Source organism: Convolutriloba macropyga, chromosome 8 (genome assembly GCF_964194025.1).
Source record: "Convolutriloba macropyga chromosome 8, txConMacr16.3, whole genome shotgun sequence".
Classification (NCBI taxonomy): domain Eukaryota; kingdom Metazoa; phylum Xenacoelomorpha; order Acoela; family Convolutidae; genus Convolutriloba; species Convolutriloba macropyga.
Window position 1 is genome coordinate 29,066,650 of NC_134475.1, and position 25,946 is coordinate 29,092,595.

The following is a 25,946-nucleotide window of genomic DNA, read 5'->3' on the forward strand; positions in this document are numbered from 1 at the left end:
GAAATTTAAATAGTTATCGCAAAACCAATTCAGTTAGCAATAAAACGAAACCAATAACACCGATGGTTCACCAAAAGACTTTTTAGGTAAATAAACTCAAAGTACAAACGAAAAACCGCCACAATCGGATTAGTATGTGTACAATTTTATTAAACATAGCCGTCAGATTGCCGGAACAGCTGCGAAAGAATAGACCTGCGTGCCATATGAGATAGAAACAGATCTAAATTGAAAAAAAAATCGACGCCGCTCAAAAAAACTAGGCTAAAGCATTAAGCGATAAATTACTAAAACTTGTTAAAATTCATTCCACAGACGCCTCTTATTAGGGACCTTTACTGCACATAGGAGTTCCTTTGACCTTAAACAAATTCAAATTAAACTTAAGTTTTAAAGTGCAAAAGTCATTTTATTGAGTGAAGTAAGTCACGTATGATCAAAATCTAATCACGCAAATAATCTAAAAACTTTCGCTAAAGCGAGTGAGAAATAACGTCACGCGCGCAAATGCCGTTAGTGAGAGGAAGAAGTCATACAGAAAATTAGACTTTTTCAGCTTTGCTGTGTGAACAAATGTAAAACGAAAAAAAGCGTCAGACGACAAAACAAAAAAAAACCAAGAGCACAGCAATATAGCTACGCTCAGCTTACAGCTTCGCAGCTATAAACAAACATAAACCAACAAATGTCCGAAGTATTGCTCTTGAACGACAGGCGAGGCAATTTAATTCAGGTGCCTAGATCATTTTTTCTTTATGGGTGCAGAAAAACCCCTCCTGCGCGGGATTCGAACCACTGACCTCCCGATCCACAACCACACTCACTAACCACTGCGCTACGAATCACTTACCTCTGCAATCGATTTAATATTAGCAGCACGCTTTACTTCGGAGCACTCAAAAATGAAGAACGAAAGCGTGAAAAGAAGTCAAAGAATGTTCTAGAAGAAAAGCGCAAAATTGCGAAGCAAAATATTTGCAAAAAAGACACACATTTACAATTGTCACACTTCGTTCAAGAGCAATTAAAAACACCTCACATCAAAAAGAGGCAACCAAATCAGGAATTAGCAAAAATACGTTGACATATTTACCAATTTGGTTTTAAAAAAAGTCCGCTCAAGGAGCAAAAAATGAAATTAATGAAGAAAATAGCAAAAAATTGACAAAAAATTGAGAAATATGGGCCAATTTTGCATTTCAAACGCAATATTAAGCTGTGAGAAACATTGTGCTATTAATTCCAGATGGTTGCATATTCATGCGTCATCGATCAAAATTTACTCCAAAAAACCAAGTTACCAAAAAATGGGCCAAATTGACGAAAACACGGCTAAAAACTATCATCTACATGCGCCAATCTCTCAAAAATTTTCCAAAGTCCAAAAGTCATTCACTGAACGCAACGCATGAGCAATAAAACTTCTCTCGCTCAGAAAAAGTTAGTTCACACGGTAATTTTACTCACTTTCACTATTAGGTCAAAACGCCGCCTGAACAAATAGTACTTCCGGTAAAAAAAAAATCTTACTCTTCTTCGAGTCGTAAAAAAACCACAATGTCCCTAATAATAGCCGCTATCACTTCGCGGCTATTAATAAAAATTCAGAGTTCATAATTTAATGCAACAAAAATTTTTATATGCAATTAGCCGAGACAAGTGATGCAAGATTTCGACTCTAATGTAAAACGAACCTGTGTTGTGTGGTTTTGGACTGCAACTAAGTGTCCTCTAGGATCAGACTCAATGATCTCCAGTCCTATGAGTTTGGTAGACTGCATCACTTCAGAAGTGAAGAATTCATCAGTCTTCACTCGACGTCTCTTCGTTCTCTGAGTATTGTCCTCGTCCAACTCTGTTCGCCCTCTCTTGTTGCCAGGACCAGCGGGTCCACCGATGTTCATTCTAGAATCACGCATCATGCGATGGGATGGGGCCAAGCCGAGGGGATCAAGGAGTGAGGGGTAGGTTTGGGAAGCCTGGAGGAGAGGGGCTCCAAATTGTCAGGTGGACTAGAGTGGCCGGGGTGTGTTGGGGGGAGATGACAAAGGATGTTCAAATTTAGATTAAGAACCGTCCTTCACACCATGAAATTGTCTCCTCAAAACAGTTTTGGTATATCGCATTCTAAGAGAGCAATGAAGCGTAAGGCTCTAAGAGAGAAGCTCAGCCACTTAATGCCCTCCGAGCGCTACCTGTTTATCCCGTTTTTGAGACAAAGTCAAAAAATCAGACAAAAATTGGTCTAGCGGAAAATTGCATGAAAAGTGAGCCCACGACTAATGTAATTGCTACAAACTAAAAACAAAAGTCATTAATAGAATAACAAACCGACTAACGTCGGATGAATTGTTCTCGAACGACAAACGGGGGGGGGGGGGGGGCGTAGCTTGAAATCTTGGATCTTTTCCGTTTGTGCCCCCCCCCCCGCTTATGAGTGCATATTATTTGACCCCCCCCCCCCCCCGCTTCGTGAGTGCATATTATTTGCACCCCCAGACGCACGTGCCATATTTTTACATAACATTTACTATTTAATAGCAAGTGCTGTATAGCTGGGGGCGCATAACGTACTGGGGGGGGGGGGGGGGGGGGGGGCACAAACGGAGATCCGAAATGTTTTATGGATGCAAAAAAAGTTCCCCACTGAGGTTAGAACCCGGACTTCCAAGTCGGCTGACAACCGCTCAGCTCCAAAGGCTTCGATTTCCTTTCGCTCATAAACCCTTTAAACGGACTTTATTTCAGAGCGAGAGCCACTTAGATCCCACAAAAATGAAGTGTGAAAAAGTCCATCAAGAAGTCAGAATATTAAGCGTCAAGCAAAAATTAAGGACAGAAGACACTCACATTTAAAATAATTGATTAGATAACAGTCCAATAGTTGCATTGGTCTGAGTAGTGGTGACAACTAAGGGAGACTGTAGAAACTGAATGTGCAACGTTGCATTTCGCCACATGTACAAAAAATTTTCTGTTTCATTTTCTCCGGAAACTATCCAGAAGCCCAATTTCAGGCCTAAAATTTTTACTGGCCCATAACGATCAATAAAATTGGAGAAGTATAATTGTCTGAAAATTTCAATTATTTGAATAATTTCAATTTTCATCAAAAAATGCAAAAATGTGATAAAAAAATGTTGAAAACCATTCTATTGCCCTGTCAACTGCGCTAGAGAAACTGCGTGTTTATGTTTGCAGTACCAAAACCGACAGCTCACAAAATGGTCATAAAAAGCAACTATGTCTTGCAAAAGACCGTAATCATTGATAAGTGTCAAATTTAAGACTGATCAAACAAAACAAAAATGACGAATAAACGTGAAAAATTGAACAACTTTGGGCTTAAAACTTTGGACATGCACCACTTTTGACTTTTTAACGTTAAATGAAGTCCTTACCAGCAGCATTACCACTCTAAGCACTCGAAGGACTACTAAAGACAGCTATGAGCCCCTAAAGAAACTCAATGCCCCTTGGGCGTTACCCGTTGTTCATCCCACTTTCAAAGATGGGTCATGGAAAAATCTTACAAAAAACACAGCAGCACAAGTCATGAATTACAATCCAAAGAATTGAATTGACTAAAGAACCGACAATTAATACTGTTTGCATCAACATCCAAAGCAGTCAACCCCAAACCATATCTTTGAGTAAAAAAGAACAAAAGCTAAAAACAATTTGAAAATTTCTTTTTCCAAAATTTAGTGTTTTTAAGATCCCTAAGAAAATATTATTGAGCACATTGACTTTATGCGTCCTTAGAATGTGTTCGTAATAAAATAACCACATGGAAATCAATGACAGACAAAACAAAAGTAGAAAACTGAAAAACATAAAAACAACCTTTGAAAACCAGTCGCGAAGACCAGTAACATTCTATTGGGCCGTTCTAATGGCTCGAAAGGGACAAAATACATAAAATTGACTTATGCTGCACCAAAAAACTAATAAGAAATAGTTGTTTTTGAGACTGGGCGATAGACCACAAGAAAACCAAACATAACCGACTAACGTCGGGCGAATTGCTCTCAAACGACCGGCGAGCGGTTGGCGTCGTCAGTAGCTAGCCAAGGTTTACGGAGGCTAGCTTTAGCTTGATTCGACCCCGGAACTTTTAGTTTTCTAGCTTTGGTAGTAAATCAAATAAACAGATATTTTGAAAATTTGCAAAATTTGAAAAGCTTCCAGATTTCGCAGTCGAAATGTTCAAAACTATTTTTTGTCTTTGGAGTTAAGTTAAGTAACCCATCTGCAAGACTAGAAAAGCTTCGTTGGTCAGCAATGATCGTTAAACTCAGAAAAGGACAAAAATATTCAAAAATTTTGAAAGCAATCGCAACTTTTAACAAAATCTAGCTGAAATTCAAGATAAAATCTTCAAAATTTTTTTTGTCTCAAGAAGCTATCCAGTATCCCTATTTCAAGCTTTAAATAGTGTCACTGGCTCATGAAGATCCATAAACTTTGAACAATATAACAATTTTCAGAAAAATTGAAATTAAATTTTATCAAAAAATTGCTAAAGCCTGAGTCATTAAAATATTGATAACCATTCCCTTAACTCTAGAAACTATGCAAAAGCTTATCATCAAAACATGGAGCAGGTCCCTAGTACCCTGGTGCCAGAAGAAATGATAAAATACTCAAAAAGATTCAAAAAACTTAAAACAATGGCAAAAATTTTTAAAAATCGTTGACATTAAAATCTTGAAAAACATTCCAATACATCTAGAAGCTATGCATTAGCCTATAATCAAACCCTAGAGGAGATAACGTGACTCTTCAGGCTGGAAAACCCAAAAAGACAAATATTTTTAAAAAACTTGAAAATTCAATGTTGTCAAAAAAAAATCGTTAAAGTATGTCATATTAAAAAACTGGACGCTATTCCATGGCAAATAAAACTTTTCAGTAACTAATTATAAAAACCCCTGAGGACTTTTTCTTGCCCCTGCGTCTTAAAAGACGTGATTAATGAAAAATAAATGTCAAAAAAATTTAAATTTGCACGTTTTGTCAAAAAAAGTCTAAAATTTGCTATGTTAAAAAGTTGAAACCATTCCAGTACCACTAGAAACTATACAGTAACCTATTATAAAACCCTAGACGAGGTTCCTTGACACCAAGGGCTGAAAAAATTCAAAAAATGACAAAAATTTTCAAAAGCTTGAAAAAAATTGTGAAAAATAGTATAAAATTGGCGTGTTTTTAGCGATTGGTTGATCAAGCATAGCCACGCGGGGGGGGGGGGGGGAGCAGCGGGCGGCTGATGGGAAGGGGGTGGGCAACAGTGGGTGGAGGCCAATAGCGCGGTGGGGGGGTCTTCAACCTCTACGAACCGCTCTTCACACCATATGTATAAGTCTCCAAAATAGTTTGAGCTGAAAATTTCGTTTGAGAGCAATTAAAAACACTCAGGACCAAAAAATCAACTTTTATTTTTCAAAAAGCAGGTGTAAAAATCTTAAAAAATTGATTGCTATGAACTCCGACGACCAACTGGGACCAACAATTACTCATTAGCAGTATAATCCGCTATTAATGAGATTAAGTGATAAAACAGCAATAAGTAAAAACATAGCCGACTAACGTCGGGCGAATTGTTCAAACGACCGGAAAGCGGTTGGCTTTGTCAGTAGCTAGCCACGGTTTAGTGAGGCTAGCTTTAGCTGAAACAAAGGGGCGTGGGGTGAGCGAGCGGAGTTGGGGCTGATGTGAGCGGTTAATGGCTACTAGGGGCCTTTACGGCCTGAACGATATGCAGGGGTGCGGATTTAGGGGGGGGGGGGGGGGGATGGTGGGTCCATTTCTAAGAACCGCCCTTCACACCATGAGTATAGGTCTCCGAAACAGTTTCTGTACATCGCATACTCGGAGACTAGTCAGCTGAAAGGCTCTAAGAGCATTTAATGCCCGCGGGGCGTTGCCTGTTTATCCCGTTTCTGAGGACGAAAAGTCAAAAGGGTTAGACAAAAATTCGGTCAAGCAAAATACCGCGATAAAAGACCAGCAGGACTAATGTTAATTGCTGCAAACTTTGTTTGAGAGCAAAACAAATACTAACTAAAATATTCGGTAAAGTTTTGTTGAAAACAAAAAAAAAACGTAAAAGTCAAAGAACATGACTGCGAAAGAATAGACTTGCTTGCCGTAAAATAAAAAGATAGAAACAGATACAGATCTAAATTTAAAAATTGAGGCCACTCAAAAGCTAGGTAAAAAACATTCAGCGATAAATTAAAAAAGCTTACTAAAATTCATTACGCAGAAGCCTTTTATTAGGTACATTTACTGCATATATGAGTTACTTTGACCTTAAAATAATTCAAATTAAACTTCAGTTTTAAATTGCAAAAGTTCTTTTATTGAGTGAGGTGAGTCACTTATGATCAAAATCAAATCACCCAAAACACGTTTGCTAGAAAGAGTGAAAAATGACGTCACGCGCGCAAAAGCCGTTAGTGAGAAGAAAACGTCAATCAGAAAATTTGACTTTCAGCTTTGCTGTGTGAACAAATGTAAAACGAAAAAGAGCGTCAGAAGACGAAAACAAACCAAGAGCACCGCAAAATAGCTCCACTCAGCTTAAAGCTTCGCAGCTATAAAAACAACTAATTGAAACCATTAATTCGATTAATTAAAGCATCCTTAGCAACCGATGAGACCTGTCATTAAGGATGCTAAGAGAGAACAACAAATCGACCAAAAAACTTAATTCTGAAAAATTTAGTTCTGAAAAATCTTATAAAAATCTTATAAAAATTAGTTTTGAACTGAAACAATTAAATTGATTGAAATACATTTCTTATTAGCAACCCACCAATGAGAGCTGTCCCTAATGAGATAAAAAGATAAGACAGCAAAAGGTACAAATCCTCTCAAAACTAAAAACAAATCAGTAACATAACCATCTAACGTCGGGCCAATTGCTTTCAAACAACCGTCGTGCAGTTGGCTTCGTCAGTAGCTAGCTGCGGCTAAGTGAGGCTACCTTCAGCTTGAATGATTTCGTTTTCTAGCCTTGTTAGTAAATAAATCAAACAAAAATTGACGCTTAAAAATTTGCAAAATATTGCAAAAATTGAAAAGCTTCCAGATTTCAGAGCGTAAAAATTCAAAACTTTTTTGTTTAGGGAGTTATGTCAGGTAACCCATCTGCTAGACTTGAAAAGCTTCGTTGGCCAGTTATGATCGTTAAACTCAGAAAAGGACAAAAATACTCAAATACTCAAACTCTCCATTACATTTAGAAAATTTACAGTAACCAACATTCAAACTCTAGAGGATGTTCCTTCGCTCTTGAGGCTGGAAAAACCTTAAAACCGACAAAAATTTTCGAAAAAAACTTGTTGAAAAAATTGCAAGCTTTATCAAAAAATCGCTAAAAATTGTCATATTAAAAAATTGAAAGCTATTCCATGGCAAATAATTTTTTTTTCAGTAACTTGTTATCGAACTCTTAAGGACGTTTTCTGGGCCCTGCATCCGGAAAGAAGTGAATCATGAAAGCTTAATATAAAAAAATTGAAAAAACTTGCACGTTTTGTCAAAAAAAATATGCTAAAATCTTGAAACCATTCCAATACTAGAAACTATGCAGTAACCTAATACAAAACACTAGAGGAGGGTTTTGACACCTAGGGCTGAAAAATTCGAAAAATGACGAAAAATTTAAAAAGGGTTGGGTGTAACAGCAATATTGGGGGGGGGTCAACTGGCGGTGGGGATTCTTCACCCTCTAAGAACAGCCCTTCACAACATAAGTATAAGTATACAAAACAGTGAGCTGAAACAGAGCTGAAAGGCTCTAAGATCACTTAATGCCCGCTGGGCGCCACCTGTTTATCCCTTTTTTGAGGACGAAAAGTCAAAAGCGTCAGACAAAAAATCGGTCAAGCGAAAAATCGCATAAAAACCGACAGGACTAATATAATTGCTACAAAATTCGTTTGAGCAATTAAAAATATTTTCAGAAAAAATAGTGCCGAAAACTAAAACAATTAGCCATAAACTCAAACACTTAATTAGATTCTTTTATACCCCGCTAGCAACCAATGATACTGTCACTAACGATAATAGGTGACAAGACAACAACCGAACTAATGATAAAAAGGGCAAAAAGACAGAAACAGTGAAATAAGCCGTCAAACTGCCGCACATGAAGAAAAATTTGCTTTCAAAACCCAAACTTTGTTTAAATACCAACTTCTCACTCCCCTTTAAAGGTACTTGAAAAAGCACGCTTCAAACCTGCTCGCTTTTCCGCTGCCAGTAATAATCCAACGTTTTTACCACTCTGAAGTCACTTGACTGACGTAAACAAGCCAGAAAAGTGTGAACAGATCTTAAAAATTCAGCAGATTAATGCAATCCAAATACTTTTCTCAGAAACATAATTCTTTCAGAAACAAACAATTCGTTCATTCTGCACAGTTGCTTCTTGACCTTCAATTTTTAAACGTTTGAAGCAATTTCTTATGCATTGCAAGTTTTAAACGTTAGCACAATAGTTTTTTAAGCAACAGATTCTGCAACAAAGTTCTAATTGTAAATATCAGGAATTGCAAATTATTCCTGTAAATATCCTCCTGTAATACATTCCAATCATAATGATGACTGCAGAAAAAGTTAACAGTTATTCAAAAGCGGATGTTTATAAAATTTATTGCCAACTTTATCAAAAATTGGAAGAGAAAGATAGTCTCTCTCATCGCCGAGCATGTAGTAACCGTGAATTCCTTAAAAAAACGGGACAGGCAACAACTAATTCATCTATAATAACACCAACAATGAACACGAGTGCGAAAAATGACATTTTTATTCGAAAATTTGAAACAATAAAGATCGATGAGAACACAGAAATTTTTTGAATTGGTAGTAGTATCCTCAAACACGTGGCAAGCGATCGGATATTTCCTCACGACTGCAGTATACATGCGTACCCAGGCTCAATAACAAAGGAAAAACTGCAAATATTACACGGTTACAATCAAAAAGATGAAAACAGTAATTTTACAGGATGGGACCAATGCTATTCTAAAACAAAAAAGTGATCATTTAGAAAACTTCTTCTCAGATTACAAAGATCTTGTCTCCGCATTGAAGTAAAAGTTCAGCCCCAAAAAATTGGTATTGACGGAATTGCCTCCCTTAAAAAATATTACCGAAAAACGAACAAACAAAATTTATGAAATCAATGAAAAATTGCGCGAGCATATTACACAAAACATTTAAAAATTGAAAAATTTGCTGTCTGCGCCATGTCGCGTCAAATGGCAAATCACAAAAATCTCTTTTACGATTATATACATTATAATTTTCGGCAGGGAATTCCGTTCATTAAAAATGTAGCTTTAAGTCATTTTCTTTAACTTCTCGTAATCTTCTTCGTTTACAATCATTGCAGTATTCTCAAAGTGCATATGTGAGTAAGGCTAACACTTACAAACCATGGAGGCAAACATCGTTATACAAATGGACTTTAGCTGCAGTTTCTGTTGTTTTTAGCTGTTTTGCAATGTGTGATGCTTTATAATAAGATTTCGCTTAAAATGGCAGATATTCAACTCATAGTTATACTATGTGTACTACTCATGTTCTCCGACAGTATTTCATTTTTTTTGCAGTTTTCCTTATGCATCTCGAACACCTTCATTGAAACAATGCTGTAACAGCAAACAAGGTGCCTTAGCATCCAAATTCGACGTTTCTTTTTTTCTTGGTTGTTATATGGTACCTTCTACCAAAAAATGGCGATATCGAAATAAACCCGGGACCAATTTTGCCATATGCACTTATGATGAAAGAGTTAGAATTATTTGATTCCAGAATAAAAATTCTACATCAAAACCTCGTCTTCGCGATGATCTCAACTGCTTTCGGGATACAAATCGTGAAAGTTTATGTGTTGAGTTGAGCATAAAAGAAATTTGTACTAAATTTATCATACTGTCCCGAAAAAACTTGTAATGTTTTTGGAAAAATTGGTCCTGGGAATGGAACTTGCAATGGCTGAAGAAATATCTGTCATACATGCTGGAGATTACAATTTAAACTATTTTGCAAAGCGCGACAAAAGTCTCCTGCAATGTGTAATTTCTCCATATGATCTTAAATCATCGAATATCGATACAGTTACAAAAACGACAAACTCTTCTTCAACTCTTATCGATTACATCATAGCAGACGATTACAAAACAGGCACAGTAGCGGACACAATTCTGAAAACCGATCATTTCGTAACAATTACAGTTCTTAAAAGTGATGCTTAAACCAAAAACAACAAAGAAAACATTTTTGACAAAAAAAACAATTCAGCCTTAGCGTTCAAAAAGTTTATTGAAAATTCAGACTGGACACACTTTTACGGTGCAGTGACAGGAGATAAGATGTTGTTAGAATTCTAAAGAATTATTGACAGAACATTACCACTACATGCTCCAATTAAACTCGGTTATATTAAAAAAAAATATTTGTGCTTCAAGAAAAATGGGTATGAGAAAACAAAACTGTTTTCAAAAAAAGCGATGGTGAAACTAAAAACGATTTAATTCGTCAAAAAGAAAAACAACTTCTCTGAAGTTTTATGTTAAAACAGTGAAAAAGCCAGATGGAACTTCATTCAAGATCTTCGTAATATAGAAAAAACTCAAGAATTCAACCTTCATTAAACAGTTTTGGTTAACAGTTTTGGTAACAGTATAACAAAGCTTATGGAACATGCAAGTCTTCTAAGCTACAGATTCTCTACTCTAGGGAGTTCATTGTCTCTCAACAAAAAACAACATTCCTCCTAAAACTGCTCCGAGAAAGTGTTTCAAGTTCCGATATATAACAACCAAGGAAACAAATGTGCTCATAGATTCATTGCATACAAGTAAAACACTCGGTACTTCAAAAATACCAATAAAAGATGCTAAAGCAGCGCTAGCGGAACCACTATTTTACCTCATTAATCAGTTCATTACCGGAAAATTTCCAGAAGAACTTAAAAAGGCTTGTGTAACTCCACTTAAAAAAGGAAATCCCGAAGACCCACAACAATTGATGCTATCCTGAAATCGACAGAACAAATAAGATAAGGTCTCAACAAGAAAACAATGCTACAGGTGGGTTTTTAGATCTTGCTGTTACGTTGACTTGAAAAAATAGGTTTTGACGAACATGCTACCAATTCAATAGAGAATTATTTGAGTGAAAGAATGCAAAGAGTTGACTTGACCTAAATGAAATTGAATCAGATTGGATAAATTTGAAAAGAGAGTTCCACAAGGTGCTATTTTAGGACCTCTATTATTTAACATTTACTTCAACGATTTAACAAGATTGTAGAAAATGATTGCACGGTCGTCCAGTATGCAGACGTCACTTTTCTTTTTACATCCGACACTGATATCGTCAAAAACAAAACTTGAAACATAACATCTCAAAAATTATCGATTTTCTTGCAAAGTCAGAGGAGCACCAGTTTTGGATGTGAACGAACAAAAAACAGAATATATTGTGTTCAGCACCAGGAAGAGGTTATCAAACACAGTTCTGAATGTCGACAAAGAAAAAATAGCAGAATCAAATAGTGTGAAGTATCTTGGCGTAATTATCTATAGCCAACTAAAATTTGATGGAGAAGTGAAAAAGATTCTTCAGAGAATGGCTTGTGGAATAAAGGTTTTGGATACACTTAGTAAAAGTACACCAGAGAACCCGAAAATCTTATTACTTAATGCGATAATAATAAGTCATCTCCATTATTCCGCTCTAATTTCGATACCGTTGCAAAATTCATTACTCGCAACTTTAGAAAAACAATTGAATTGGGGAAAAATCATTTTAATAGAAAATACGATCGGTCCACAGATCTCAAACTATGCAACAAAATATAACCAGTCTTGAAATATCATTGCTCAAAAAATTTTTTTAGTCATCAACAATCTTCCAGCATAAAAAATTGAACCTCTCTCTACCATGAGAATAAAACATGACAGGTCAAAAAAATAACGTTCGAGATAAGAAAGAACAATAAGTTTTTAACTAATTCTTTTATTGCACAAGCCATTCCAATATATAATAGTCTGCCTTCTCATATTAGACTGAAAACAACATCGAAAGCTTCCTTAAAAAAGAACTGAAAGAAAATGTTTCGAAAGAATTTTTGAAGGACCCCAAAGTAACTGATATGAAAGATGACATTGAGAGCATTAGATTTTAATTTTTATTTTCAATCTTCATGATGAACATAAAAAATTGTGAGAACATTTTATGCTGACATTTTAGGCCATTTTTTTTACTAATGTATGGTCAAATTTTTAGTTGATCTTAAAAAAGCTTGTGCAACACCACTTAAAAAAGGAAATCCCGACGACCCACTCAATTATAGACCTATTTCTGTTACTTCTTCTCTGTCAAAAATTTTTGAAAAGGCGTTTAGTTCACAAATCACAAGTTTCCTATCAAGGGAGCAATTATTGTCTATTAGTCAATTTGGTTATAGAAAAAAAATTTCAACAATTAATGCTATCCTGAAATTGACAGAACAAATAAGATTAGAAGTCAACAACAAAAAAAAAGTTACAGGTGCGTTTTTAGATCTTTCACAGGCTAATGATTCTATAAACCACCCAATACTGTTACGGTGACTTGAAAAAATAGGTTTTGACGAACATGTTACCAATTCAATAATGAATTATTTGAGTGAGAGAACAAAAAGAGTTGTCCTAAATGAAATTGAATCAGAGTGGATAAAATTGAAAAGAGGAGTTCCACAAGGTGCTATTTTAGGACCTCTATTATTTAACATTTACTTCAACGATTTAACAAGATTGTAGAAAAGGATTGCACGGTCGTCCAGTTTGCAGATGGCACTTTTCTTTTTACATCCGACACTGAAGAAATATCGCCAAAAACGAAACTTGAACATAACATCTCAAAAATTATCGATTTTCTTGCCAAAGTCCCAGTTAGTGGTGAACGAACAAAAAACAGAATATATTGTGTTCAGCACCAGGAAGAGGTTATCAAACACAGTTCTGAATGTCGACAAAGAAAAAATAGCAGAATCAAATAGTGTGAAGTATCTTGGCGTAATTATCTATAGCCAACTAAAATTTGATGAAGTGAAAAATATTCTTCAGAGAATGGCTTGTGGAATAAAAGTTTTGAATACACTTAGTAAAAGTTTACCAGAGAAAACGAATATCTTATTACTTCATTCAATAATAATAAGTCATCTACATTATTCCGCTCTAATTTTGATAGCGTTGCAAAAGTCATTACTCGCAACTTTAGAAAAACACTTGAATTGGGGGGAAAAACATTTTCAATAGAAAATATGATTGGTCTACAGATCTCAAATTTCGCAACAAAATATTACCCTTCTCTTTTGTCTTGAAATATCATTGCTCAAAACATTTTTTTGCTTAGTCATCAACAATCTTCCAGCATAAAAACTTTAACCTCTATCTACCATGAGAATAAAACATGACAGGTCAAAAAAATAACGTTCGAGATAAGAAAGAACAATAAGTTTTTAACTAATTCTTTTATTGCACAAGCCATTCCAATTTATAATAGTCTGCCTTCTCATATTAGACTGAAAACAACATCGAAAGCTTCCTTAAAAAAGAACTGAAAGAAAATGTTTCGAAAGAATTTTTGAAGGACCCCAAAGTAAATGATATGAAAGATGACATTGAGAGCATTAGATTTTAATTTTTATTTTTAATCTTCATGATGTATATATAAAATTGCGAGAACATTTTATGCTCACGTTTTGGTCCATTTCTTTGTATTAATGTAAGGTCAAATTTTTAGCTAAGTAATTTAATGATTTTATAATTCTACGTAATGTTATATTCTTAACTTTACATTGCCTCTTTTACCATTTGCATTTTATTATTATGTGTATCAGAGGAAATTAATAATGTTCTTCTCTCTCTAATAAAAAATAGGAGCGCTATAATAGCCGGCTGAGAAGATGAAGGCGGCTATCAAAAACTAGCTTGAACCAACTAATAAAACCTTTTCAGACAAGCTTGCTAGTTGAACGTTAGTCGAAAACGTTCAACATAATGGAAAAAAGCTGAGCTACAGGAATAAAATCTACCTCTGGTATTCGCCATCAAGCAATTTTCGGTAGGCTGATATCTCCAGATCCAGATTGAGCTTTTCATCCAGCAAGTCCTGGTACTCGTCACACTGGGTAGTCAACACATCCTTCAGCTTGTCCAGCTCATCCTTGAGGTCATCCATCTTCTCTGTGCACTTAGCCTTCTCATTGGCCAAAGCATTCTCGAGATCTGCCACATTCTGATCTCGGTCTCGCAGCTGAAAATAACAACAATTTGCTCTGGTTTTTTATAATTCTTTGAAACTACCTCCTAAACACTGAATCATTCCAGCTTCAACTAAATGACATCACACATACCCAATCCATTGAAATTCTATGCGATAGTTCTAACTTATTGCCAACCTCAGATATCACTTCGCGGCTGTAAAACGTACCAAGTTCGAAGATCATCGTTCATTCCCGTCTGCTTTTGTCAATTGTCTTGATTCTATCCAACATAGCAAATCACCAGAAATTAGGCGTCGTCCATCCCCAAGCTCTTTCAAGCGTTTGATTTCAAGCTTGATTAAATTTTTTCAAGCTTTTGCTTCCAGGCTTGATTAAATTTTTTCAAGCTTTTGATTTTGCTTTCAGACCTTGAACGTATCCGCGTAAAATTGCTGGATGAACTCTAAATGTCATTCAGTTGAAACAGTGAGTTAGGTAAGTCAGAAATCAAACGTAACTTATGTAATACGAAAAACGTGATCCAAAAATGAAACGGATATTTACCGTTTGTGCTCCCCCCCCCCCCAGCTTAGTGGGTGCAAATTATTTGCAACCCCCCCCCCCCACGACGCACGTGCCGTGTTTTTTTGCACAATGATTTACTATATATGAGGACACGTGCAGTAACTGGGACACAGAACGTCCGTGGGAGCACAAACAGAAAATATCCGGTAAAACAAAAAATAGCCGGCAGAATAGCGGAAACAACTCGAAGAGTCGTGCAATACGAACTCCTAAAAAATCTTACCTAATTAAGAAATTTGAAACCAATTAAACAAAAAAGACGGAAGTTATTTGCCTAAAAAACATACAAAGTTTTTTTTCAAAATTGCAGACAATCGCAGGAATAGTGAATTACAGGGGTGTAAGGGTGAAAGAACAATAAATTTAACAAAGTCAATTGTTGGAAACAATCAAAGTTGAGCCTTAACAAAACTGCTTCAGTTAAAAAAAGCCAAAAGAACACCGGAAGGGACTCGAGAGTCACGAAATATAATCACCAACCTAAACTTTTAATCAGAAGCATCAACAGAAAATTCGAAAAATTCAATTGCCAAACAAAACTATATGGCTTTAAAATGCAAAAAAATACTTTCGGGGTCTGAGTAGATTGGGTGTGGTGGGTTAGTGGGATGAAGGGCTAGTGGCGGCCTCGGAGAGATGGTAGTCAGGTTCGAGGTAGGGGTATTAGGTAGGTGTGTGGGCGTAAGAGTTAGAGGGGTTAGGTAGGCAGTGAGCAGCTAGGTAGTGGACGGACAGCTAGCTGAGGTCGTGCGGGGGGTATCAACAGGAATGAGGGAATTGGAAGGCAAGATTCTTAACATGATATTTCGACTTTGTATATTAGCAGCCGTTCCTAATTACCATATATTACAACCTAAGGTCGTGTTCAAATCAGCTGTTTGAAAGTAGAGGTCTACGTAGTAAAAAAGATGTTAGAATACAAATGAAGCAAAGCTTGAGTCATTTCGCAACTTGCGTCATGTTAAAATTGCTGGTAGAATACTTGCGACGACTTGAAGATTCGCGCAATGTAAACTCTTAACCAAGCTCACACCTATGCAGAACTATCAAAGAAGAAATGGAAAAACAACTCAAGGTCAATTTCTCAATGAAAGTAGAAAAGGTTTGAGAGAGCGACATTATTTCTTAGATTGACAGGGTGTGCAGGTAAGGGGCTGTTCGTGGGGGAGGGCGTGGAGCGCTGGGGTGGGGGGTAGGTGTGCTGCGGGGCGCGTTCCAGCAGTTCCTGTTTACCATGTAATAGAGGTTAAGCTACTTCCTAAATGCAATGCTAGGCTAGACGGGCTAAAAACAGTTTTCTCTTACAATATTTTTTTAAACAACAGACTTAATTGCTGAGTGATTGCAATTGAAATCACTCAGAATAAATCAAAAAGTCAGGCGTCCAAAAGTCTTTCATGAAGTAAAAAGGGAAGAATATTAAAGAAAACGGACGAGAGAAAAAATTTCATAAGAAAAACGTTTACAATTGCCTGAAGCATCGTTCGAGAGCAATTGAAAATCTGTAGAACAACATGATCTAATCTACCCCCGATTCTTTTTATGCCCCGTAGTTACAAACATGTAAAGAGCACGTTACTATACGGTAAAGCATTTCCGGAAGATTGCCAGAATAGATGCGAAAAAAATAGAACTCTGGGCCGTATAAAAGTGATAGAAAAAGATAGAAAAAGAAGATAAGTTGAAACAGTTATCGACGCCGCTCAAGAAGCTATGTAACAAACATTCAGCGAACATAGCCTGCAGATTGCCGGAAAATATCCGCGATAGACGCTTGTGGCCTTCCATGAATTGAAACAACTAAAGAAATAAGATAGACAGATTGACCACCAGTCCTTTAATAGACCATTAGACTTTTTGGTTCGATTCGGACTGTCATTTTTATGAGACACAAACGCTCTATAAAGAAAAGAAAAATCCCTAAGAGCTTTTTCAGAATCAATATTCGAAGTTAATAACTCACGACTCTAATACTCAAGAATTATGGCAAATACGTTTGGCACTACTTAGATGCACACCATTGACCTTTAACTAGTAAATGTATAAAAAAATTGTCATTTTCTGAGTGAGGTAAGTCACACAATTGAACTAAAAGCAGAACGAATGACGTCACGCAAACAAAGTTTAACTGCAAAGCAGTAGAAATCACTGAAATTGAAGAAGTCAATTCCAAGAACTCAGGTCGCAAGAATCATCGATGGCGACGACGAATTAAAAAAAAACACGATGTCCCCAATAATAGCCGCTATCGCTTCGTGGCTATTAATAAATTAATGACGATTGTTAAAATACACTCCACAGAAGCCTTTCATTAGTGACCTTAATTACACATTGGAGTTCCTTTGTTCTTAAACTATTCCAAAATTAACTCAGGTTTCAAAGCGCAAAGTCATTTTTATTGAGTAAGGTAAGGCACGTATGATCAAACTATCACGCAAATGACCTAAAAACTGTGCCTAAAGAGAGTGATAAAAGACGTCACGCGCGCGGGACGAAAAAGCCATTCAGAAAAGTTCAAGTTTTACAGCTTTGATGTGTGAGCAAATGTGGAACAAAAAAAGAGTCAGACGACGAAACAAAAACCAGGATCAAAAACCGCAATATAGCTCCTCTCAGCTTACAGCTTTAAAAAAATAGCACGCGCGCTTGGGGGTGTAAAATTTATCCTTAGATGGGGGTCCGAAGCTGGGTATCAATACGAATACTCCTCGAGTCATAAAAAGAAGAGCACCTAAATAATAGCCTGACGGCGGCTATTAATTATCACTTTTATAATCTGGAGAACACAAAGTCATCGTAATTAACCAAGTTTTATCATTTTGCGACATTCAGTGGACTATACTGTTGGACTTACGAGGTCATTGAGCTGTCGGATGCGGTCACTCATGTCGACATTCTCGTTCTGCAGTCCAGACAGTTCATTCCTCAACCTGTTCAGATCCCTATCCCTCTCCACGTTGTCTTGTCGCATCTTCACCAACTTCTGCATGTAGTGCTCTTCCTTCTGGTTCTTGTAGTCTAAACATACGGAACATACAATATTCCTAACTATACAATAAAAGGGGCCATACACGCATTAAGACAACTGTAAGATTACGTTTCAGTTACAGATCAAAAATTTACTCCGAACAGAACATAGATTGAATCCATAGAAATCCTTCGCTTTCCAGAAGTATAAAAGTAATATTCTTCAACTGTTTATTGAGTTGTGCAACTCATTTCTTCAAGTTCTGTTTGAGTTTACTACTGACCCTCAATCTTGTCTTGATGTTGATTGCGGATGTCCTCTAGTAGCGACTCCATGGTGACATTACCCTCCACCTCTTTCCTTCGCTCTATCTCCTCAATCTCTGTCAGCTTCACCAGCTGGTTGTCGCGAAGGGTCTGTCAACAAAAAATTTCGCTTACAAGAACTGCTCGATCCAAAACTCCTATAATCAAAAATTAATTTGGATTGTAATCAGTCGGTCTTTTTTGAAAAAAAAAATATTTTTTTATATTAATTAAAGACAAGAACAATTCAAATCAATACGCACTGGTGATAGGTCCAATTGGCTTCCTAAGCAGCTTCAAATTAATGTATCTAGGTTTTTACTTGAAAGATTATTGTCGTTTTGACGTTTAAAAAAATTGATTTTAAAAAAAAATAATGGCTTATTGAACTTTGCCCCTATTTTCTTTCTTAATTTGCTCTCAATTTGTAGCTGTGTCAGCAAAGAAAGAATGCTTCTCCTTCCAAATGAATTAAAATTTAAACTTTATTGCGGTTTTACGCCTTTAGTTATGGTTTTCTGGCTTGGATACTACTAGATTTCACATTTTGTTTTTTTTTGCTTTTTAGGCATTTGCCCATCTTTCACTTTTCTAGTTTTCTCAAATTATCCCATTATAGACAGTTCACATATCACATTATTGGCGTTCAACATGAGGCATAACTCAACATATCAGAATCATTAAAGATATATATTGTGCTTTTAACGGCTTCGACACCACTTTCTCGAATATTTGAATTTTTTACTTTTGTCTTCAACTGTCGTTTTTACTTTGTCTTATCAGTCATAGCAAATTTCCTGTATAATGACAGCTTTCATTGGCTCTTTATGGAAGAATACATGAGCCAGTATTCTAATTTAAGTAGATAGCTGATGGTTTTCATGACTTTGAAAACAATTGTTTCCAAAAATAAACATTTTTTGTTCCTTTTATTTTCTATTTTTTACCTAGTCGCGTTAATTACCGGTCATATATGACAAAATAATGTCAAGGGAAGCAGTCACAAAATATTACTGTCACAAACTAATGTCTTTAAAGAATTCGTTATGACTTTACTGACTTCGAAATTATTTATCGAAAAAAAATTATTTTTGACTTTTGCGTTAGTTGACGTTCTTTTTGTAGACATAAGACATATTCTGGACAACTACAGGTCTCAAGGTCTTCCTTTGGTTGAATAAATGAACCTATTTAATATTTTTTAATTTGTAGCGAAAGGCTTTCATGACTTTGGAAATAATTTTTTTTTCGAAAAATACAAAAGTATTACTTAATTTAGCAATTTTGTCATTCTTGTCTTCTTGTTTCCTAGTCTCATTAAAAACAAGTCACATACCACATTATCGGTGCCCGAAAAAGGCGGAGTCGAACATATTTTGAGGGGCAAAATATAGCTTTACGGCTTCGACAGCGTTGATTTTTGTTTGTCTATTTGTTGTTCCTTTGTAACTGCATGAGTAACATTTGTAACTGCTTTGTAACATAAATTGAATAATGAGAGGTCTTAATGCCCTCCTGTAGAATAATAGGTAATCATAAACCTGTGGGATGTTTTCAGTTGATCTGTAATTGTTTTAAAAAATATAAGAGGATTTTTTAACTTAACTGTTTTTGTTCTTTTTTTGTCTAATTGTTACCGAGCCATAATATGGACTGGCCCCATATCTTTTCTAGTGCAAAACAAGTTATTTTGTTTAGTTTCAGTTTTATCAGAAGCTATTTTGACGGTAATTAAGTTTTTTAAATGGTCATAAAAATTTGCAAGTAATTAAAGTTAGTTGTTGTTGCTTGATTCGCTGTTCGTCTTCTTGAATGGCAGATCTCATCAATCTAATGCGTCATTTTTTGCTCCAATAAGTTATTCTCTTTCGAGGCTATCGTTTGGTTCATACACCGATTTTTTTTGAAAAATACTTGAATTTTGGGGGGTTTTCAATCTGTTCATTTGGTAGACAATTATGTCAAAACTGTGGATGAGCGGGGTCGGAACCTTATGTGCATTCGCACATTACCGAGCCTCCTTGTTGAGGATTTTAGATTTAAGAGTCTTTGTGCAGTTGTCAACCGGGAGCAAATTCGATGCTGCCATTGATCTTTACTTCCTTGTAGAACAAGGCAGCAGCCTTCGGAAGCACGCTGAAGGAATAATAACCTGTTAAATTGTAGAAAAAAAATACAATGGACTGTTTACTGTTGACTAGCCTGTTCGAATAGACTCTTCTCGAACTTGGATGTCTTCTCCATGGCCATGAGAGCAGTCTCAGCCTTCACTCTCTGCTGACATTCGTGCTTCAGCTGGTCTCTGAACAAACATACAAAAACCCACGTCAACAAAAGTAAACTTTATCAATTTTTACACAGAAATATGGTAGCATGCCATATTCTCCAACGTTTCAAAAAAGACTTTGCTAGCATTTGTATACGACATGTCACTTCATTTTAATTGTAAGGAAGTTGTCATTGTACATCAAATTGGTTGTAGTTTTCAATTGCTTAATCAAATTCATCAGTCAGCTGCATGTTATAGCAAGTAAGTCTCTTTATGAGTACCATCTCTAATGAGTGCCATATGCCTCAAGTCGCAATCTCGTATGATACACATTAGCATATGGCAATGTTTACAGACCTGGCGGACTGTAGCTGGTTGTTCCTCTCATTCAATTGCTTTCTCAAATCATTCACTTCCTTCTCCAACAGATCGTTCTGTCCCTCCGAAGCCACCAAGTCACCCTTAGCAGCTGCCAGATCCTTCTCCAGGCCCCTCACTTTGTCAGCCAAAGCAGCATTCTGTTGCTCCAAATCCTTCACCCTGTAACACGAGTAAAAATACTTTCAGGAGAGATGGAGGAAGTGATAACTTATATGGAATAGACTACAAAAGAATACAAACTGCATATGTTAAAGTAAAATCGCACAATCACCAAAGCAATTTACATAAAACTCAATTAACAAAGCATATATCAATTGAGAGCTACCAACAAATCCTAATTCAACTTTTTGCCAAGCCGAATTGAGGTTAAAAGTTATGTACCTATATTTAACCTGATTTAGACGTCTCAAACATGAAAAATTTTAAAAGACCCTTTACGTTAATTATTACACTGTGTTTTTGAAAAAAAAATAAAACACAGCTTGAGAGAGAGAGAGAGAGGTAAAACATTGGACAAAACTAACACGCGATTAAACGAAGAGGTCACTCCAAAAACAGCAAAAAATGAGATTGAATAATTAAAATATAACCGAATAACGTCAGGTGGAATTGATCTCAAACGACTGTCCAGCGGTTCGCCTCGTCAGTGAGTTTACCATTAGTTTAATTGAGGGAGTGAGCATGGTGTGGGGGGGGGGTTGAGTTGAGCTCCGGTGGGGGTGAGCGATCGGGGTTACGGATGAGTACGTTGAAGGAGGCGGATGAGCGGAGAGAGTAAGTGGGAGGAGGTTAAACAGGAGAGTGGTCAAGCTCTAAGAACCACCCTTCGGACTACCAATTTATGCCTCTTTAAATGAACCGTCGAACTTAGTGCACCCCGGGCTTTACCTGTTTACCTGTACAAAAAGTCAAATGGCCAGGCAAAAAAAATCGATCAGACAAAGTTGTACGAAAAGTCGCGGATCTTTTCCATGGTTTGTGCCCCAGCATAGTGGGTGCATATTATTTGCAACCCCTTGACACACGCGCCCCATTTAATTATAAAAATTTACTATGAAATTACACGTTCTATGTAATTGGTGGGTGCATAACGTACGGGGGAATAAACTCAAAAGATCAAAAATCGCATTAAACATCAGCAGGATAGATAAAATTGCTACGAACTATGTTTGAGAGCATTTCAAATATTTTTTGGAGAGCAGGAAAAACGTCATCAAAAACCTTGACGCGCAGCAGGACAAGTACTCAGATATAACTCAAAAAAAGTTTTGTGAGCAGATGCAACGATACGTCAAAATGGCTATAGAGAGACTTCCGCAAACCATTTGCAGAAAACCACAATCCGTAAACCATTTGCCCCAACCCGTAAAAAAGTGAAAAAAGTCAAATAGCCGATTGAAAAAACATAGCCAGCAAATTAACTAAATATAAGCGCCATTGACCCGATCGACGCATATTGAGATAGAAATAGAACCATCAATTTGTTTCTAATTGCCAAAGTGTTCTAATTGGGTGTGCACTTTCAGTTGGATTCTTAAATTATACTTCACTCAGCTTCTAGACTAAAGACTATTTAGCTTAATTATAATGCCACCCAACAAAAAGCCATGACCGGGTTTCATCGATTTCTCCAGTTTCAATTTCGCTCTTTCAACCTTGACCGCATTAACTACATTGCGTAATTCAATGAATTAAAGAATCTAAAATACATTCAGTTGAAACAGTGAAGGAGGCAAGTCAGGAGTCAAGCCTTAAAGTGGTGACTTATGTAAACGAAAAGCATGATGAAACGCTAAAGCGAATTAAAAACATTGCAGGAAAAGTCCTCACCTAAAACTCAAAGAATTTTTATTGACCAAACAAAAAATAGATCTGAAATGGACTATAAACGGATTGGGCAAATAATTTAGAAAAAACGACCGAAAATAACACAAAGCCTTCAGATTGTCGGAAAACAGCCGCCGTTGACGCGCTTGATGCACATCGAGATTGAAACAGAAAAGATAAACTGACCGATTTTTTTCTGTCTATTTTTTCAGTGTCAAAAAGTGTTCTTGATTTGGCGTGCAGCTTCAGTTGAATTCTATAACTAAACTTAATTCGGCTTCTAAAGCTAATCAGCTTAAAACCAATTTCAGCTAGCAAACACTCTAATGAACTTTGATAACCTAATTCTCAATGACTTGATGACCGAGGTTTGTCGTCTCTTATGATTTTGATCTTTTGACTCCGACAGTAGTCTCCACATTGCGTAAATGAATGCGCGAAAGAATTTAAAACCCATTCAATTGAAATACTGAGAGAAGCAAGTCAGAAGTCAAACTTGAAAATTGTGAATTATGTTAAATGAAAAACGTGATCAAAAGGTAAAGCGAATATAAAAAAGAATAGCGCCTGAATAATAGCCGCTGAGAGGCTGGCGGCGGCTATTAGATTAAAACAATAAAAACAATAAAATCAACGTCAAATTGCCGCATGTTAAAAACCACAAGCTAGAGAGCACAAATTTTTTTTTATAAAAAAAACTGTTTTCTCACTTTATCCAAAACATTCACGCCACAAAACCACTCGCGTTTTCGCGTCACTTTTTTCGCAGGACAAAAATCATCTCTTCATTTTTTTGCAGGACAAAAATCATCTCTTTATTTTGACTTAAAACATAACCGACAAATATCGCGTGGACTGCTCTCAAACGACTGACAAGCGGTTGGCTCCGTCAGTAGCTAGCCACGGTTTAGTGAGGCTAGCTTCAGCTTAAGTGAAGGGGCTTGAGGTGAGCTCGGCAGGGGGGTAATAGTGGGGGAAGCAACGGTGAGAGGGGATCTTTGGCTGCACGGGGCCCCGAACGAGGTGCAGGAGTGGGGATTGGGGGTTGCTGTGGGGTGGGGGGATCTACGCCCTTCACACAATAAGTATAAGTCTGCAAAACAGTTTCTGTGAATCGCATAATGAAAAAATAGTGAGCTTAAAGGCTATTTCTAACCCACTACCTCTTAATCCCTTTGAGGACGAAAAACCTAATTGGCTAGACGAAAAATCAGTCGAGCGAAAAAATGCATTAAAGACCAAAAAGATAATTTTTGCTACAAACTTCATTTGAGAGTAATTAACAAAGATTTCCTAAAAATGCTGGTTAAATCATTTTTAATAAAACAATTCTACTATAATTCAGCACTAACGAGGTTAACTGATGATGACATAACGCCATAACAGCATGATGCGCGGCATCAACAAAACAGTTAAGTAAAGAGTGTGTGAGAGATAAAACATGAAGAGAAAGAAAGAAATCCCAACCGACACACACAGAGAGAGAGAGAGAGAGAGAGAGAGAGTGACACAGAGAGCTAGGAATACTTTCCATGATAAGATTTGACTCTGCAACTTCTAATTTTCTAGCCTTATTAGTAATTAAATCATAGAAAATGAAAAGTGAAATTTAAAAGAAGAGTTTCCAGATATTGCAGTGAAAAATGTTCAAACCATCTTTTGCCCTCGGAACTTCTGTCATGTAACCCATCTTCGTTGACAGTTTCGTTGATCAGTTATGATTGTCAAACTCAAGTTTCGTTGACCAGTTATTATTGTCAAACTCAGAAAATGAAAAACATTCAAAAAGCTTGAAAACAATTGCAAATTTTAACAAAACTTTTCTATAAGTTGTGATATTAATATCTTTAGAAGCATTTCAATGTCTCAAAAGGCTATTCATTATCGCTATTTAAAGCCTTAAAAACCATTAAGGGCTCAAAGATCCGTGACCTTGGAACATGATAAAAATTTTGAAAAATATTATTTTTCAAAAAACTGCAAAAACTAGTCACAAAAAAAATTGTAACCATTCTATTTACTCTAGAAGCTATACAGCAGTTGAATTTCAAACCATGGAGGAGGTCTCTGGACTCCTGTTGCCAAAAAAAACAACATAGCTGGCAGATTGCCAGAAAATAGCCTCAATATATTCGTAGATCTGAGGTCTCAAAAAAACAGCAAAAAAGACAGACAAAAAATTCGTCTTTTCATTGAAGGCTGATCTGTTATATTTTGATTAAAAATCTGTATAAGTTATTGCTGCCTCTATTAGCTGATCTCAAATAACCTTCATTTAGAGTAACACACACCCATTTGAACTTATCTTTGAAAAAAAGTAAATAAAAGTCAATTTCAAATTGAGGAAGTTCTTTCTGAGAGTGAGGTAAGTCAAGTGTGACCAAACAATTAATCACGCGAATGAACAAAAAAAACCGCTCTACTAAGAGCGAAAAAAGACGTCACGCATGCAATTCAGTTGAAATTGCATGAACGAACGAACAAAAAGCAGAATAAAATCGTTGTGACGTCAATGGTTGTAACAAAAATGGCGACGACGAAAAAAAAGAACCAAGAGAAGGCCAATAATAGTCCCAGCTATCACTGTGCAGCTATTAAAAACTTAGAGGTTTTATCAAAATATTGCTAAAATTTGTGTTATTAAAACGTTGAAAGCTATTTTATGACCAAAAAAAATTCTCCAGTAATTTATTATCAAACTCTGAAGGAGGTTTGCTGACCCCTGAGTCGCAGAAAACCTGAATAATGACAAAAAAAATCAAAAAAGAAAAACATGCGAAAACCTCTAGAAATTATGCAGTTACCTTTTTTCAAAACATAGGAGGTTTCTCTATTCATGAGACTTGAAAAACCTAAAAAATGACAAATATTTGACAAAAATGTAAGTTTTATTTAAAAAAATTGAAAAATTTGTGATATTAAACAGTTCAAAATTATTCCAAGGCCAATAAAAAATTTTCAAAAACTCATTATCAAACCCCAACGGAGGTTTTCTAGCCCTCTTGGCTGGAAAAACTTGAATAACGACAAAATAATGTAGAAAAATTCGTGATGTAAAAAAATTTGAAAAGCATTCCATTACCACTAAAAACTATACAGTAACCTGATAACAAATCCTAGAGCGGCTCCTTGACACCTAGGGCAGAAAAAAATCAAAAATGACGAAAATTTTCAGAAAACTTGGAAAATTAGTATAAATTTGCGTGTCTTTGTTTGGAGTACCGAAACATATAGCTCCTAAAATGGTCACAAAAAGTACTTAAGTCTTGCAACAGACCTCTGTCAACTTAAATTAGCTTCAAATCCAGACTGATCTAGCAAAAAAAAATTTAGAAA

General features: G+C 36.2%; 1 protein-coding gene across 1 annotated transcript in view; it reads right to left on the bottom strand.

Annotated features, from left to right (window-relative positions):
• The window catches only part of LOC142344654 (prelamin-A/C-like), a 48,829-nt gene that overhangs the window by 20,333 nt on the left and 2,550 nt on the right, over nt 1-25,946 (bottom strand). The window contains exons 5-10 of the mRNA XM_075396479.1: nt 20,760-20,942; nt 20,336-20,435; nt 18,112-18,244; nt 17,715-17,878; nt 14,105-14,325; nt 1,695-1,905 (exon numbers count right to left, since the gene is read on the bottom strand). Of these exons, the coding sequence (XP_075252594.1) occupies nt 1,695-1,905; nt 14,105-14,325; nt 17,715-17,878; nt 18,112-18,244; nt 20,336-20,435; nt 20,760-20,942 (1,012 nt within the window). The remainder of the gene's footprint in view (nt 1-1,694; nt 1,906-14,104; nt 14,326-17,714; nt 17,879-18,111; nt 18,245-20,335; nt 20,436-20,759; nt 20,943-25,946) is intronic.